The sequence below is a fragment of the Vollenhovia emeryi genome, unplaced genomic scaffold, assembly GCF_000949405.1.
Source record: "Vollenhovia emeryi isolate VEMERY1.0 unplaced genomic scaffold, V.emery_V1.0 DF939945.1, whole genome shotgun sequence".
In the NCBI taxonomy this organism is placed as follows: Eukaryota; Metazoa; Arthropoda; class Insecta; order Hymenoptera; family Formicidae; genus Vollenhovia; species Vollenhovia emeryi.
Window position 1 is genome coordinate 1,197 of NW_011966421.1, and position 14,487 is coordinate 15,683.

Below are 14,487 nucleotides of genomic sequence, written 5' to 3' on the forward strand. Positions count from 1 at the left end.
GCTCAGCATCACCCTTAGCAGCAATTAACACCTTAGAGCAGAATATAATAGAACACACGGTCGCACAAGCAGACTGAGGCCCTGTACCAGGTATGTCCTCCCGTTGACCCAGCCCCCCCCCCTGGTATCTGGCAAAGGGAGGACGTAACCGATATGATTCTTATTCTGTCTCATTCTCCATATACAGTTACGCCGACGATTTCTAGCATCGACAAGGCGAGTTACAGACCAACGGGTAACGTATCCTTTGCCGACCCACTTACTGCAGACATTCCGGAATCTCAGGCTCCGGAAGCTGTTCCCGTGGCGTATACCTTGGCTAACGAACTGTTCGGGGGAACTCAGACACCTCCTACATCATCCTCCTGGAATCCTATGGTTCTGAATGCAATTCAAACGGAATCGCGAAGCGGTCTCGATACGTAGATGCGCTCTACTCTGCTGTCTAAATATGAGCCTAAGGGCGAGCTAACAGTGCTGGCCCCACCAAAGCTGAACAAGGAGCTAGTCGCGGCACTGACCCAGTCGGTCATTAAACGGGACGAATATCAGTCGTCTTCACAGGCTCAGGTGGCTGCTTGCCTGAATGCCCTCGGCTCGGGCATGTCGCTTTTGCTGAAACCGGAAATTTTGCAAGATCTTAAGGACGAAACAAGATCGGCTCTGACAAATTTCTCAGAGGGCATTCATCTGCTAGCGGATCACCACTACCGTCTCTCACTGACGAGGAGAGCTTTCACCAAGCCCTCTCTCAACATCCTTGGCAAGAACGCCGCGGAGTCAGCTCCGATCGACGAGTTTCTATTCGGGCAAAACTTTGCCGAAACGCTTAGGGCAGCCCAGGTCTGCGAAAAGACTGGCCGGGAGGTTCCTGAATCAGCCCCTCCGGTAGGAAAGAAGACGTTACAGCCGGTTCACCAGGCAGCTCAACATCGAGTTCACCAGCAAACATCTAGGATTCCGGGAAACCGGAAAGCCCCTGCCCGTCCATCGTCGACTCGCCGAACAGGGGCTCACTATCATCAGAGCCAACACTACCGCTCCCGGCCTCAATCCAGATCTCGCCGGCACCATAAGCAACGTAAGTTCGGCCGGTCGTCTGCAGAAATTTTACGAATCTTCGTCAAGTATCACCTCTGACCCTGTAGTTTTGAGTGCTACAAGAGGTTACCACATCCCTTTCTCTAGCTCGCCTCCATCAAGGGCTCGTCTGGCTGAACCCAACCTATCACTATCAGCTGCGCTAGCTCGCGATAGGGAGATAGAACGCCTGAGGGAAAAAGGGGCCATCGTACCGGTTGAACTTAGCAACAATCAATTCCTTTTCCCTTTCTTCTTGATAGATAAGTCGTCAGGAGGTAAACGTTTTATCTTAAATCTGCGTGACCTCAATTCTCACATCGAGCCTCCACACTTCAAATTAGAGGATTGACGCACCGTGGTTCGCCTCATGCTTCCGGGAACGCACATGGCAACCCTCGATCTGGAAGATGCCTATCTGTTAGTCCCAGTTTTTGAGGGACATAGAAAGTTTCTTCGTTTCCAATGGCGTAATAAGACCTTTGAATTCACGGATCTGCCTTTTGGCCTGTCCACAGCGCCTTACATATTCACGAAGATTCTTAGGCCTGTATTTGCCCATCTCCGTATAAGAGCCTACCAATCAGTAATTTATTTAGACGATTTCCTCCTTTTAGGCTCGTCCAGCGAAGAATGTCGAGCCAACGTTTATGCTTCGGTTAACCTTCTTCAATCTTTGGGATTTGTGAATTTTGCTAAATTGCAGTTAGTACCATCATATAGATGCCAATATTTAGGCTTCATTTTTGATTCAATGGAACCATCCATTGCGATCCCCCCTTCACGTAGGGCAAAATTATTAGAGTTAACAACATCGTTAGCCCGTAAGACAAGGTCTTCTATTCGAGAATTTGCCAGTTTTATTGGGTCTCTCGTCTCAGTCTGCCCTGCAGTTCAATATGGACTGCTTTATACAAAAAGATTCGAAAGAGAAAAGTTCTTAGCTCTTGTCAGAAACAAGGAGGAGTACTCAGCAAGAATGGATATCTCTCCACACCTCCAGGAAGATTTCAAATGGTGGATCAACATATTTTCCAATTCCAGGCAGGCGAATAAGATCCGTTCTGGCAGATTCGTGCGAGAAATCTTCACGGATGCGTTTTTGAACGGCTGGGGGGCTTCTTGCCGTGAGGGGCGCACTCATGGCTGGTGGTCTGAGGATGAAAAGTCCCTTCACATAAACTCGTTAGAGCTTAAAGCGGCCTTTAACGGCCTGCTGTGCTTCGCAGCGGATCTTCACGACTGCAACATCTTACTCCGCATTGACAATACCACGGCGATAGCCTACATTAATAAGTTTGGCTCGATTCAATTTCCTCATCTCTCTGAGATTTCTAGACAAATTTGGCGTTGGTGCGAGAACCGTAATATATTCTTGTTCGCCTCTTACATATCATCTCTAGAAAACTATATTGCAGATGCCGAGTCTAGAACCTCGGATCCTGACACGGAATGGTCTTTGTCGGCCATCGCATTTCGTCGGGTGGCAAGAGCCTTTGGTCCTTTTGATGTAGACTTGTTTGCGTCCTCAATAAATGCCAAATGTGATTTGTACGCTTCTTGGTTTCCTGACCCGGGTTTAGTTACTGTAGACGCGTTTACTTTCTCGTGGGAGAAACTAAACTTCTATGCTTTCCCACCTTTCATTTTAATACCACGCGTTCTCAGAAAGATTATTGATGACAAAGCAACGGGAACACTGATAGTGCCCTGGTGGCCTTCACAGCCCTGGTCCCCACTGTTTAATCGTCTCGTAATTTCTAAACCATTAATTCTACCTCCTAATTATTCTCTTTTATCATCACCTTTCAGTGCCCCATCATGGAGGGCACTTTCCCTGGGGGTCGCGAAGTTATCAGGGAGGCATTCAGGGCCCGCCTAGTGCCAGATACAGCAGTTCCAGCCTTACTAGCCTTCCTATCGGAATCGACCACCAAACAATATTCCTACTCGCTTCGCGCCTGGTGGCATTTTTGCCAGCGTAATAGGTCACCGCTCTACTCACCGTCGGTTGCTCAGATCTTACAATTTTTAGCTCAGGAACTACCCAGGATCTCCTCCTATTCATGCCTGAATACGACGAGATCAGCGATCTCCTTAATTTCTCAGAACGAAATCGGCAATCATCCCATGATTAAACGTTTCTGTAAGGGCGTTTCGGTACTCAGACCTCCCCGTCCGCGGTACGATTTTGTCTGGGATCCCGCTCCTGTGATAGCTAAGCTATCTTCTATTTATCCATATGAAGGAGTTTCCTTGAAAGATATCACCAAGAAATTGATACTTCTCTTAGCCCTAGCTACTGGACATAGAGCACAAACGCTTAGCTTATTAAGAATTTCGCAGATCTCGTTGGAGGAGAAGTTAATCATTCGCGTTCCGGATCGAATAAAAACTTCAGCACCGGGTCGTTCCCAACCCCTCTTCCTTTTTTCACGTTTTGCAAACCATGAGAATCTTTGTGTTGTTCGTCTCATGGAACACTATATAGGACTTACCAGGGAGTTACGTCATTCTACATGCGATTTTTTGTTCATTTCTTTTTCTAAACCGCTTAAAGCGGTTTCGTCACAAACTATCGGTCGTTGGATTCACCTAGCTCTGGAAGAATGTGGCATAAATACTTCTATTTTTCTGCACACAGCACGCGACACGCCTCAACATCTCAGGCAGCCTTAAAGAGAGTCCCTTTCGATATTATTAAACGCGCCGCAGGTTGGACCGGCGAGTCCCGGGTCTTTGCTAATTTTTATAACAGGCCGCTTCTTAACCAGGAAGAATTTAGCAACGCAGTGTTACTTTCTTAAGTTCTTCCGCTAGGAAGATCGATATTCATAATACCCAAGTTTGATATTATCACCCATAAAAATATATTTTATTTCTAAGTCCATTTGGCTCTTAAGCGTGCAAGTTTTATCTTCTGTACAAGACACCTGTCCGTACATCTATACATATAAGATACTTTATACTTTTACAGTTATCTGTTATCCTTAAGTAATATAAGACTCGCTCACAGCTCCTCGGGTTTTTATTTGTTTGCGCCGTTTTTACGTCGACGCCGGTTATTTCGTTCTCTTCCTGAGTAGATGGAACGAACCAGGATTTTCGCGGGAAGAACCACACTCTTCCTCTTGTAGAAAACTTTATTACGGGAACCGCTCTCTTACAGGTCTCGCACGGGGGCAAAGCGCCGTTCGACTCTACTCTAACCGATCTTTTTTCACACTCACAAGAAGGCACTTCGCTCGCTCGATTTCTCCCTTCGCTCGCTACGCCTCCTGCCGGCCTACCCCGGATGTTCTTTTCATGGCGGCCTCGCCTACCGCCACTCTTGGCAATATAATTCGGTCCCAACATGCCGCCCGCCTTGACAAACGTTACACGTTTTCAACATATAAAAAACAATCTGCTTTGGCAACTTATAGGATTTCGCTTAACATAGTCAGCGCTCGCATTCGCAAATTCTTCAAGGAAAATTAAACAATACAAAAAGAAAACAAAAAAACCATTGACAACCGCATCTTCCCCCTCCGCAACTCGTCCGGCTTCAGAGTCTTCCATTTAAAGCGTTGTTGACACGTGGCTAAGTATTCCGTCTGCCAACGTGACCAAAATCTCTGACGGAGGAGTTCTACATGCTGCCACCTAGACAGCTTGGAAATCGGTGTCTCCTGCAGGTCAGGTTCCGGTAGCGATGCCATTGAGCCGCCTATCAGGAAATGTGCCGGTGTTAAGCCGTCCAGATCTCGAGGGTCATCCGACAAGGGTGTTATCGGTCTTGAATTCATCATAGCCTCAACTTGACTCAGAACCGTTGTCATTTCCGTTACCGTGAGCGAAGCGTTGGTCCGCTTCAAGTGCCGTTTCAATGTCTTGACTGCAGCCTCCCACAGGCCTCCAAAGTGCGGAGCCCTAGCAGGATTGAAGTGCCATTTTATCCCGTTCTTGGCACAATGCCCGTGGAGTTTCTCCAAACACTGGGGATCCCTGAGAACTCGCTGGATCTCCCGCTCAACGCCTACAAAGTTTTTTCCATTATCCGAGTAGATGTCCGAAGGCAATCCTCTCCTCGCCGTAAATCTCTTCAATGAACCCAGGAATGCGTCCGTAGTCATATCGTCCACTAGCTCTATGTGAACCGCCTTCGTGGCCATGCACGCATACACGGCCACGCCACGTAAGCCTTGTATTGTCTGCTGTTCCGTCGAACGCGATCTCTCACCATGAAAGGACCACAGTAGTCGACTCCCACCCTTAAAAAGGGTCTCGATTCTTGCACCCGCGCCTCTGGAAGCCGTCCCATTAATTGCTGACACGGGACCGGATTGGCCTTGCGGCACACGACGCAGTTCCTCACGAGTTTCTTGACTATGCTTCTTCCAGCTATCGGCCAGAATTCGCACCTTACCGCTGCCAAGGTGGTAGCAGGCCCGGCGTGGGCCATCTCACAATGTCTTTCCGTGATAACCAGCTTGGTGAAATGATGACCTGCAGGAATCACCAGCGGATGCTTGGCGTCCTCGGTTAATGATGATTGGTGCAGTCTTCCGCCCACCCTCATCATTCCTTCCTCGTCCAGATAGGGTCTCAAGGTGATTAGCTTGGAGCTCCTCGGAATCTCCTGACCATTGCTTAGTTTCTTCACCTCGTCCTTCCACGCTAGCGATTGCACAACCTTCACCATCACATTTCGCGCTACTCTCATCTCCTCCGCGGTCACATATCTTTTTCCTTATAAGAAATATTTAGCTTCTTAAATTTACCTACAAATCTTAACATATAAGCCATCACGCGTAACAACTTAAAGTACGAGGAAAATCTAATAAAATCTATTGCTGGGTTGTCGACCAGACTTATTGCTGTTAGCGCTTTCTTGCGCTCCTCAGGTACCGAATCCAGAACCACATCAAGGCCATCAGTTTTCGCAAAGTCATTTTTCACTTTCAACCAACGCGGTCCTTCCCACCATATCGCTGAATTGTTCAATTGCGCTGGTGTCACCCCCCTAGATATCAAGTCAGCTGGATTATCTCGCGAGCTTACATGATGCCATTCGTTTGAGGAGGAGCTGTTCTGGATTTCGCCTACCCTATTTGCTACAAAGGTTTGCCACCTTCTCGAAGAAGAGCCTATCCAAGCCAGAACGATTCTAGAGTCAGTCCAATAATGCCTTTCAAGAACCTCCGTGGCTAAGGCCTCTGTCACTTTATTCATCAACCTAACTAATAGCGTCGCCCCACATAACTCTAATCTGGGCAAGGACACAGCTTTCAAAGGTGCAACCCTAGACTTGGAACACATTAACGTCGAACTAATCCCTTGCTCGGAATCCCCACTCACCAGGTAGATGCACGCTCCGTACGCCTTCTCGCTAGCGTCACAGAAACCGTGCAAGCGCGCTTGGTTTACACCGTAGCTCATCATTAATCTCGGTATTTCAATATAATTCAAGCCTGTTAGCTGTGATCTAAATAATAACCACGAATTCTGAATGCTCATTGGAACCACGTCATCCCAGCCTACCTTGCTAACCCACAAGCTTTGCATCAATATTTTTGCGAATGTAGTTACCGAACCCATCAAACCCAGCGGATCAAACAATTGAGCGATTTCCGACAATATCGTCCGTTTCGTAACACGGCCATCGTTACCGCGGGCAGGAGTCCTGAAATGTAACTTATCTTCTTTCGGGGACCAGGCTATGCCTAGCAACTTTGATTCGCGGCCACCTTCATGCTCGATAAATTCTGCGAGATTAAGTGTACCTCCTTCGTTTAGAACCTTAGCGTTGCTGCCCCATTTGTGTAATTCGAAACCGCCTAGCTTCAACAACTCGATTAGCTGGTGCTTTAATTCCATAAGCTCCTCCACGGTCATCGCACCGGTTAGGAGGTCGTCCATGTAAAAATCCTCTTGAACCACCTTTGCTGCCCAAGGAAACCTTTTCCCTTCGTCTTTTGCTAACTGTTGAACGCACTTAACTGCTATGTACGAGGCCGGCTTCGTCCCATAAGTCAACGTTACCAACTCATATAATTTCATGGCTTCGTCCGGGTTTTACCTCCAGTAGATTGTCCGAAACGGAGTGTGATCCTCATGAATCAATATTTGCCTGTACATTTTGATTATATCTGCGGTCAAAACGTACCTATGACAACGAAACCTTAAGATTATGGAAAACAAATCCGACTGCAATGTCGGGCCCTTGCGCAACGCGTCGTTAAGCGAAATCCCTTTATTGTCTCGGCTCGACGCATCGAATACTACCCTGACCTTAGTAGACTTCTTGTCGTTTCTCACGACCGCCTGGTGCGGCAGGAAAATCCTCACCTGTCCGACTGTTCGTTTATTTCTCTCATGTGGCCTAATTCCCTGTAGTCTTTCATAAACCTGACGTATTCGTCTTTCAATTCCGGGTTTTTCTCCAGCTTCCTTTCTAATGACCGAAATCTTCTCTCTGCTACGCCCTTTGACTCACCCATCTTGTCAATGACTTCCTGCTTGATCGGTAACCGTACCACAAATCTTCCTTCAGCGTTCCTCGTGTAAGTGCCCTTGAAGAACTCTTCGCATTCTAGATCTTCTTCATTGATTTCCGCCCTTTTTGGGATATCGTCAATTTTCCAAAACTGCCGTAGCGTCTCGTCCAGCATTCTTGTACTGCTCAGATTGCAAGCAGTTTGTGGTTTGCGTCCCGGTGCCTCTTGCAGAATTTTTCCTACTACTAGCCACCCCATTATCGTTTTTTGTAGCGTTGGCTTACCCCCGCCTAATTTAATCTGCCCTACGCACATCAAGTCCCAGAACCACTCTGTACCTATCACTATGTCGATTTCGGAAGGGATGTGAAACTGCGGGTCGGCTAATCTAATGTTGCTCGGTATATTAAATCGGTATACTAAATATACTGCTCCCTTTCTAATCGTACGTAAGGAACTCTTCGCGTTATGGTAGGCAAGACCACGCATTGCAATTTAATCTCGCGCGACCCGAATCTCGACCTAACATCCACCTCGGCGGTTTTCAGTGCCTTTGAGATTTGCTGATTGATGCCTGTGATTTCTATGTTTGAACTCCTTTGTTTTAACCTCAGTGGCTAGAGATTCCATTACGAAATTCGACTCCGCGCCGCTATCTAACAACGCTTTAACCTGGATAAAGTGACCATCGTTATGTTTCACCTTTACTAGAACGGTCGACAATAACATTTGCGTTGAGCAATACGATTTGATAGAACAGGCGTGTCCACATGCCGCGCTGTCCCCTTGTTCCCCTTTAGCATCGACCTTCGTTTTCCCTTTATTGGCATTTAGACCTGACTCATCTTTGGTACCTTCCTTATGCAACAGAGAATTATGCCGCTTGGCGCACGTTTTGCACCCTCCCGACGAGCAATCCTTCGCCATGTGCTTACCTCTTAAGCAATTCCAGCACAAGCCCTTAACCTTCACGTGTTTCACACGTTCGTCTACCGTTAACTCCTTAAATTCCTTACATGAATAAACGTTGTGATCTCCCTGAAAGTACGAGCATTTCACCGCGGTGGCTGCGACATGACAACCCTTTGCCCTTTGCGCGTTATCCGAATACTGCTGAAAATTAGCTTTGTTAAATTTCCCTACCTTGGCTACCGCCTCCAACGTCTGGCATCGCTTCTTCAGGAATTCGATTAATTCCTCGAAGGTGGGAATCTGTGCTGACTCAATTGAATTTTCCCTATTCCCTTATGGTCCTCATATCCAGCTTACTCGAAACTATATGGATTAATACATCGTCCCATTGATCGGTGGGTCTCTTCAACGCTCGCAGGGCCCTAATATGTTTTAATATGCCGTCTAACACCACCCTAATGGCAGTACCGTCCTCACGTTTGACTACCGGCAGGTCGAAGATGGCCTTGATATGGTTCTGCACCGTTAACCTCTTATTGTCGTATCTTTCTGTTAGCCTATCCCACGCATCCTTGTAATTCTCGCCCGACATTTCTAGCGACGACACAACTTCCGCAGCGTCACCTCGCAACGATGATTTCAAATAGTGAAGCCTTTGCGTATCGTTCAGGTCCTTATTAGAATGAATCAGCGAGCCGAACATATCGAAAAATGCCATTCCTCATATGCCCCTGAAAATTTAGGCAATTCTATTCTAGGCAATTTTATCTGAGCATTGCATGCTGGTGCAGGCAATCTCTCATTGTTTTGGCTGGCTGCTTCATCCACCTGAATCACGGTACGCTCTAGCATTCCCTCGTCCGCATTGTTCATTTTACTTTTTATCATTTTTTCCATCGACACTTTTAACCGTATGTACTTGTTTTCGGCCTCTTCCGATTCCTGGTTTAGTTCCGCTTCCGAAGCCGTGCCGCCGCTCGCCGCGATTTCGATCTGCGTTTCCGTGAACGTTTTGTATGCTTCTTCTAGTTTCGCAAGCCTTATTTTTGCTTCTTCGATTTCGACCGCGTCGAGATCCGTCTCGTTGATGTACGTTTCCGAACGCGTTAACGACGCTTTCGCTGCGCGCTTCCTGTAATCTAATTTAGTCGCGCTGTCGGTCGCTATTTTCAACACGAACCGACGCAACACTGTATTCCCTGGATAATATCGCGCGCGCCCCTTTTACCGATGTGAAATCGGCTCAACACTGTATCGCTGGATAACATCGCGCGCGCCCTTTTTACCGATGTGATACCGACGCAACACTGTATCGATCGGAATCTTATTTTATACGTATCTGCTTAACCTATCCGTTGGTCTCGTTCCCGGTGGCTCGGTCGTCCCTCCAGGCCGCTCGGTGGGTTGACTCGTCTGCCGCTCGGCCTCCTCGTGTCTCGCGACGGTCGTAGTCCGGGATCGGATGCATCCACTGCTGTTGGGGTGAGTGATGGCTCCCCCTTCGACGTGGATAGCGGCTCGTCCGCTTAGCTCGGTGAGACTTCTCGGGTTCTGCGATGTGCGCTTCGCGCGCCTGGTGCCTTGGAATCGGCCGATCGATGGAATGGGCTCGTTCGCTCGGCGCCTTTGTTTCAGCCCGAGAGACAAAATGGCTCGCCCTCGTTCCCTGCGCTGTTGCTTCTCCTGCGCGACGAAATGGTCTCGTCGGCCTAATGTAACGCTTCCCTGTTGCTTCCCGTGCACGGCACCCGGTGGTTCTTCTGTGGTACAGCCCACGGCTGCCTGGCGATCGATCCCTGTGACCGATCGCCCTTGATTTACGTGGATTTCGCCTCGAGCTCGTCCACGCCTCTCCGGTACATCCGGCTCGAAGGACCAATGTTTGCGCCGTTTTTACGTCGACGCCGGTTATTTCGTTCTCTTCCTGAGTAGATGGAACGAACCAGGATTTTCGCGGGAAGAACCACACTCCTTCTCTTGTAGAAAACTTTATTACGGGAACCGCTCTCTTACAGGTCTCGCACGGGGGCAAAGCGCCAATCGACTCTACTCTAACCGATCTTTTTTCACACTCACAAGAAGGCACTTCGCTCGCTCGATTTCTCCCTTCGCTCGCTACGCCTCCTGCCGGCCTACCCCGGATGTTCTTTTCATGGCGGCCTCGCCTACCGCCACTCTTGGCAATATAATTCGGTCCCAACATTATTTATACATTACTCCCATTGGCAAATCGCCAGGCTATAAACAGCTACATAGTTTCCATCCGGACGAGACACATAGAGGCATAATTGTTAGATTGAACGAACTTACCTGAAGTGAAGTTCGATCATAACTATGCCCTTTGTCTCGTCCGGATGAACACCCACCCATTTTCTTTCTCCCATCCCTAATAGTGGCGACTTGCCGAAACGATTGGAACTTATGAGGCAGCGGGACGCTCGCCGCGGCGGTGGCAGCGTGAGGCACGCGCCTGTGCGAGCTTTTCTTTTAGGCGGTACTTTGAATTCTGTTGTCGAAGGGGCGTGCGGAAGCACGACTACATAGTTTCCATCCGGACGAGACAAAGGGCATAATTATGATCGAACTTCACTTCAGGTAAGTTCGTTCAATCTAACAATTGATCTTGATGCGACAGATTGCAGTGCGGAAAAATTATTTACCGCATTTGAACGTGAAATGTGTAAGCTCCAAATACCTTTCCAAAATATTGTTGCTTTGTCATGCGACAACGCGTCTGTCATGACTGGGAAACATTTGTCATTTAAGAAAAAATTGGAAAAAATGTGCAAAAATGTATTAACATTATCATGCCCGTGTCATTCTGCCGCATTAGCTGCGCATGCCGCATCTGCTAAGATACCTAAAGTTTGCGAGGAAGTTTTTCTAAGAAAAATTGCAAATTATACATATTAATAGTAGTCCTAAGCGATCAGCTATTTTTCGTGAATTCTGTGAATGTTTTCAAGAAAACAATCGCAAAATTTTAAAATTATGTGATACGCGATGGCTCTCTCACCACGCATGCGTGGAAAGAGTTCTTCAATGTTGGGACACTCTAACACATTTTTTTAATGAAATGGTTATGAGCGGAAAGAATAAACCAGCAGAAAATCTATTGTGTATGATGCAAAATGTAGATACAAAAGCATATTTCCTATTTCTAAAATACATTTAAAATTTTTTAAATGTATTTAATACGTTTTCCAAGCTGTGGAAACAAGAGTCCATCTGTTGCAGCTGAAATCATTAGATTTTCTAATCCAAATATCTAAAAATTTTGTAAAGCCGGACCTTTTAAGAGATTTACTTCATATTAAATTTGAGAACATTGAAAATCACAAATCCTTAGATGATATTAGTTTAGGATCAGAATGTGAAGAATACCTTCATAAATTGTGAAGGATGGACATATGAACGTGATTGAAGTTATTAAAAAAAATTGTTTACAATTTTACGTAACTGTTTGCGAAGAAATTCGTAAAAGGTTGCCGGTTAATGACACATTTCTATGTAAATTAACAGTTTTACATCCAGATACATTATTTACTGATACTACCAGACTATTTACTGACAGAGAAACGTCATTCAATGACATTTCTTTTATAGCCGAAACCATCGGCGGTTTCGATAAAAAGGGTTTAAAGGAAGAATGGTTTTTATTGCATTCTGATTTTACAATAATGCAGAAACAGAATCTCTCTGAATTAAGTTTTGATAATATGTGGACAACAATTTTACAATATCGATATTCAACTAATGTCATCAAATATTCCAATTTAGAATGCCTCTTGAATGCTAATAGAGCACTTCCAAATTCAAATGCCGATTCGGGAAGAGTATTTTCCATTTTAACAGACGTCAAAACAAAAAACGAAATAAATTTTCGTCGGCCACTGTAAATGCAATTTGTGTCTTAAAATCGGCATTAAAGACGAGAGGAGAAACTGTTCTGAGTATGAAGATCGATGAAAAGCATTTATCTCTCATGTCGTCAGATAAATTATATGCTATGTGACGTGGCGGATTAGCTGCCGCGTGCCAGCTCCCCGCTGCCGTCCCAAGGCGCGGTGTCGGTCCGCCCGGGAAAAGAGGATCCGCGCGAGGCCGCAGGAAAACCTCCCGGGGTCGCAACCACACCTTTTTTTTTTACTTGCCCGCTTACCCGAGAACTTGTTTTTTGTATCGCGCCCATCGGGCGTCATCGAGCCGACCGGACCAGCGAGGGGACCAACGGACGGCGTGACCGAGAGGCGAGAGGAGAGATAGAGACAAGGGGCGAGAGCGCGAGGACACCAGCGGGCGGCGGCCGCGGGGAAGCCGAGGGACCAGACGGAGAGCGGGGCGAGTCGAGGGGCGCGGGCGAGAGGCGCCGACGGACGGTGACCGCCGAGGGGCCGAGCCGCCCTGGAGCCTGGGGCCCGAGTACGCGGAGTCGCACCTGAGGGGCGAGAGACGAGGCGCCAGCCCGACCGTGAACCGAGGGGCGATCACGGGCGGAGGTCCCCGGAAGGTCAGGAGGATCGGCGGAGCCGAAGGACCAACGCGCCGGAGAGCGGGCCCAGGATTGACCGCCCCGGCCCTGCGAGCCGCGCGGGGCGAATTTCGCACCCGGAAGCGCGCGGACAACGATAGCGCCCCTGCGGGCCCGGCGACACGCCGGGCGAGCGGTCCACTGATTGGCGGATCTGCGGCGCCGCTATCTCGCGCAGCCCCTTTTCGCGGTCGTAACGAGCGATCGGGTGATCGACCCGCTCGCGCAGGATCTTCCGCTTTCGTTCGCGGATCCTCGCCCGAGTAACTTCGCGTCGGAGAGCGTGTGCCGAGCCGGCGACCTGAGTGCCGAGTCCGTGGCTGGGATCGAGGAGACGAGTGCCGACCGGGACCGCGCCGTGGGACTCCGGAGGCGTACCGGTGAGGTGGCCCTCAAGGGAAAAATACTCATGTAAAAGCCGCGTGCTTCCGAGGGGGTTAGCTCGCGCTCTGGCATCGCACCGCGTTCGTGTTAGTGTTTCGGGCCGTCGCGGGGTATCCGCTCCAAGGGGGAGTCGGAGCCAGCCATTTCGTGTCGCGAGCGGATCGGCGGTTCCAAGCGCGGGAGCTCCCGGGGAACGGCCGTGAGCTTATCGGGCGACCGTGGCGGGCGGGTATCGGTTGTTGCGACCTCGGTGGGGAACGTGGAACGGACGCCCCGTGCGCCGTGGTTCGAGCGGGCGCCTTTTTGCCTGCACCGGGGAACTCTTTCGCGGCGGACCGGCACGCCGGGTGTCGGCCACGAATCACGTGTCGCGAGCGTGAACAGCCTCCCGCGGGGAGGCTCGAGAGACCGACGGATCGCGAATTCGCCTCGGCGGAGGCCCCTTGCCTATTTTCTTTTTTTTTGTTCTTGTACCCGACCTATTAAACAGCGAATGTCATTCTATCCACCCGAGTCGCAATTATTTCAGTGTGATAGTCTGGGCGTGTGTGGGTGTCGCGCCCCGTCCCGCCATCCCGTTCCCGCGGGCCCGTAACTACGGGACTCCGACACTCTGGTGACGGTAGAGAGCAGCCGGCCCTTTCGCGTCGAGGCTAAATCGCGGCGTTCACCGAGCTGATCGGCGCCGTGTTCATCCGGGGAGCTGGAGTATTTCGCGACAAGTAATTGACGCCGCCCGCAAGCGCGTCTGGCGCCCAACTTGGCCGTTTCAGCGCCCGTTCCAGAGATTCGCCCGGAGCGGCGACGACCGCGTATCGTTTGCGTGAGCCGCCTTTTTCTTCGTCGCGCCCGGCGCATATAGAAAAACGCATGACAGCATTAATTATCATGTTTTCTTATGATTTCACTTTTCAAGAAATTAAAAATACAAATAGTAACATTATTTACCGAATAATAATTATTTAAGAAAAACCATATTTATAATGTACTTTTTGTAAGGGGTAGACACGATACAAATAATCCAGGTTAGATCATATATACAGCTATAATAAAATAATAAAAAAAATATATAAGTAACAATTTTATATTATTCATTACTTA

The 14,487-nt window shown here is 48.5% G+C and overlaps 4 protein-coding genes across 4 annotated transcripts; 1 reads left to right on the plus strand and 3 right to left on the minus strand.

Moving 5' to 3' along the window:
- The first annotated feature begins 1,468 nt into the window (after positions 1–1,468).
- Positions 1,469–3,759, plus strand: LOC105556540. The gene is made up of 2 exons (XM_012003637.1): positions 1,469–2,833; positions 2,893–3,759. Exons 1-2 carry the CDS (start codon positions 1,469–1,471, stop codon positions 3,757–3,759), a joined length of 2,232 nt encoding a protein of 743 aa, XP_011859027.1.
- A 590-nt stretch (positions 3,760–4,349) lies between these two features.
- On the minus strand, positions 4,350–5,785 carry LOC105556541. The gene is made up of 3 exons (XM_012003638.1): positions 5,484–5,785; positions 4,618–5,367; positions 4,350–4,446 (listed from the first exon to the last, which is right to left on the minus strand). Exons 1-3 carry the CDS (start codon positions 5,783–5,785, stop codon positions 4,350–4,352), a joined length of 1,149 nt encoding a protein of 382 aa, XP_011859028.1.
- An 11-nt stretch (positions 5,786–5,796) lies between these two features.
- LOC105556542 lies at positions 5,797–7,122 on the minus strand. Its single transcript, XM_012003639.1, has one exon. The coding sequence runs from the start codon at positions 7,120–7,122 to the stop codon at positions 5,797–5,799; it is 1,326 nt and encodes a 441-aa protein (XP_011859029.1).
- A 15-nt stretch (positions 7,123–7,137) lies between these two features.
- LOC105556543 lies at positions 7,138–8,048 on the minus strand. The gene is made up of 2 exons (XM_012003640.1): positions 7,411–8,048; positions 7,138–7,228 (listed from the first exon to the last, which is right to left on the minus strand). The coding sequence occupies exons 1-2, from the start codon at positions 8,046–8,048 to the stop codon at positions 7,138–7,140; spliced, it is 729 nt and encodes a 242-aa protein (XP_011859030.1).
- Between the last annotated feature and the right edge of the window lie 6,439 nt (positions 8,049–14,487).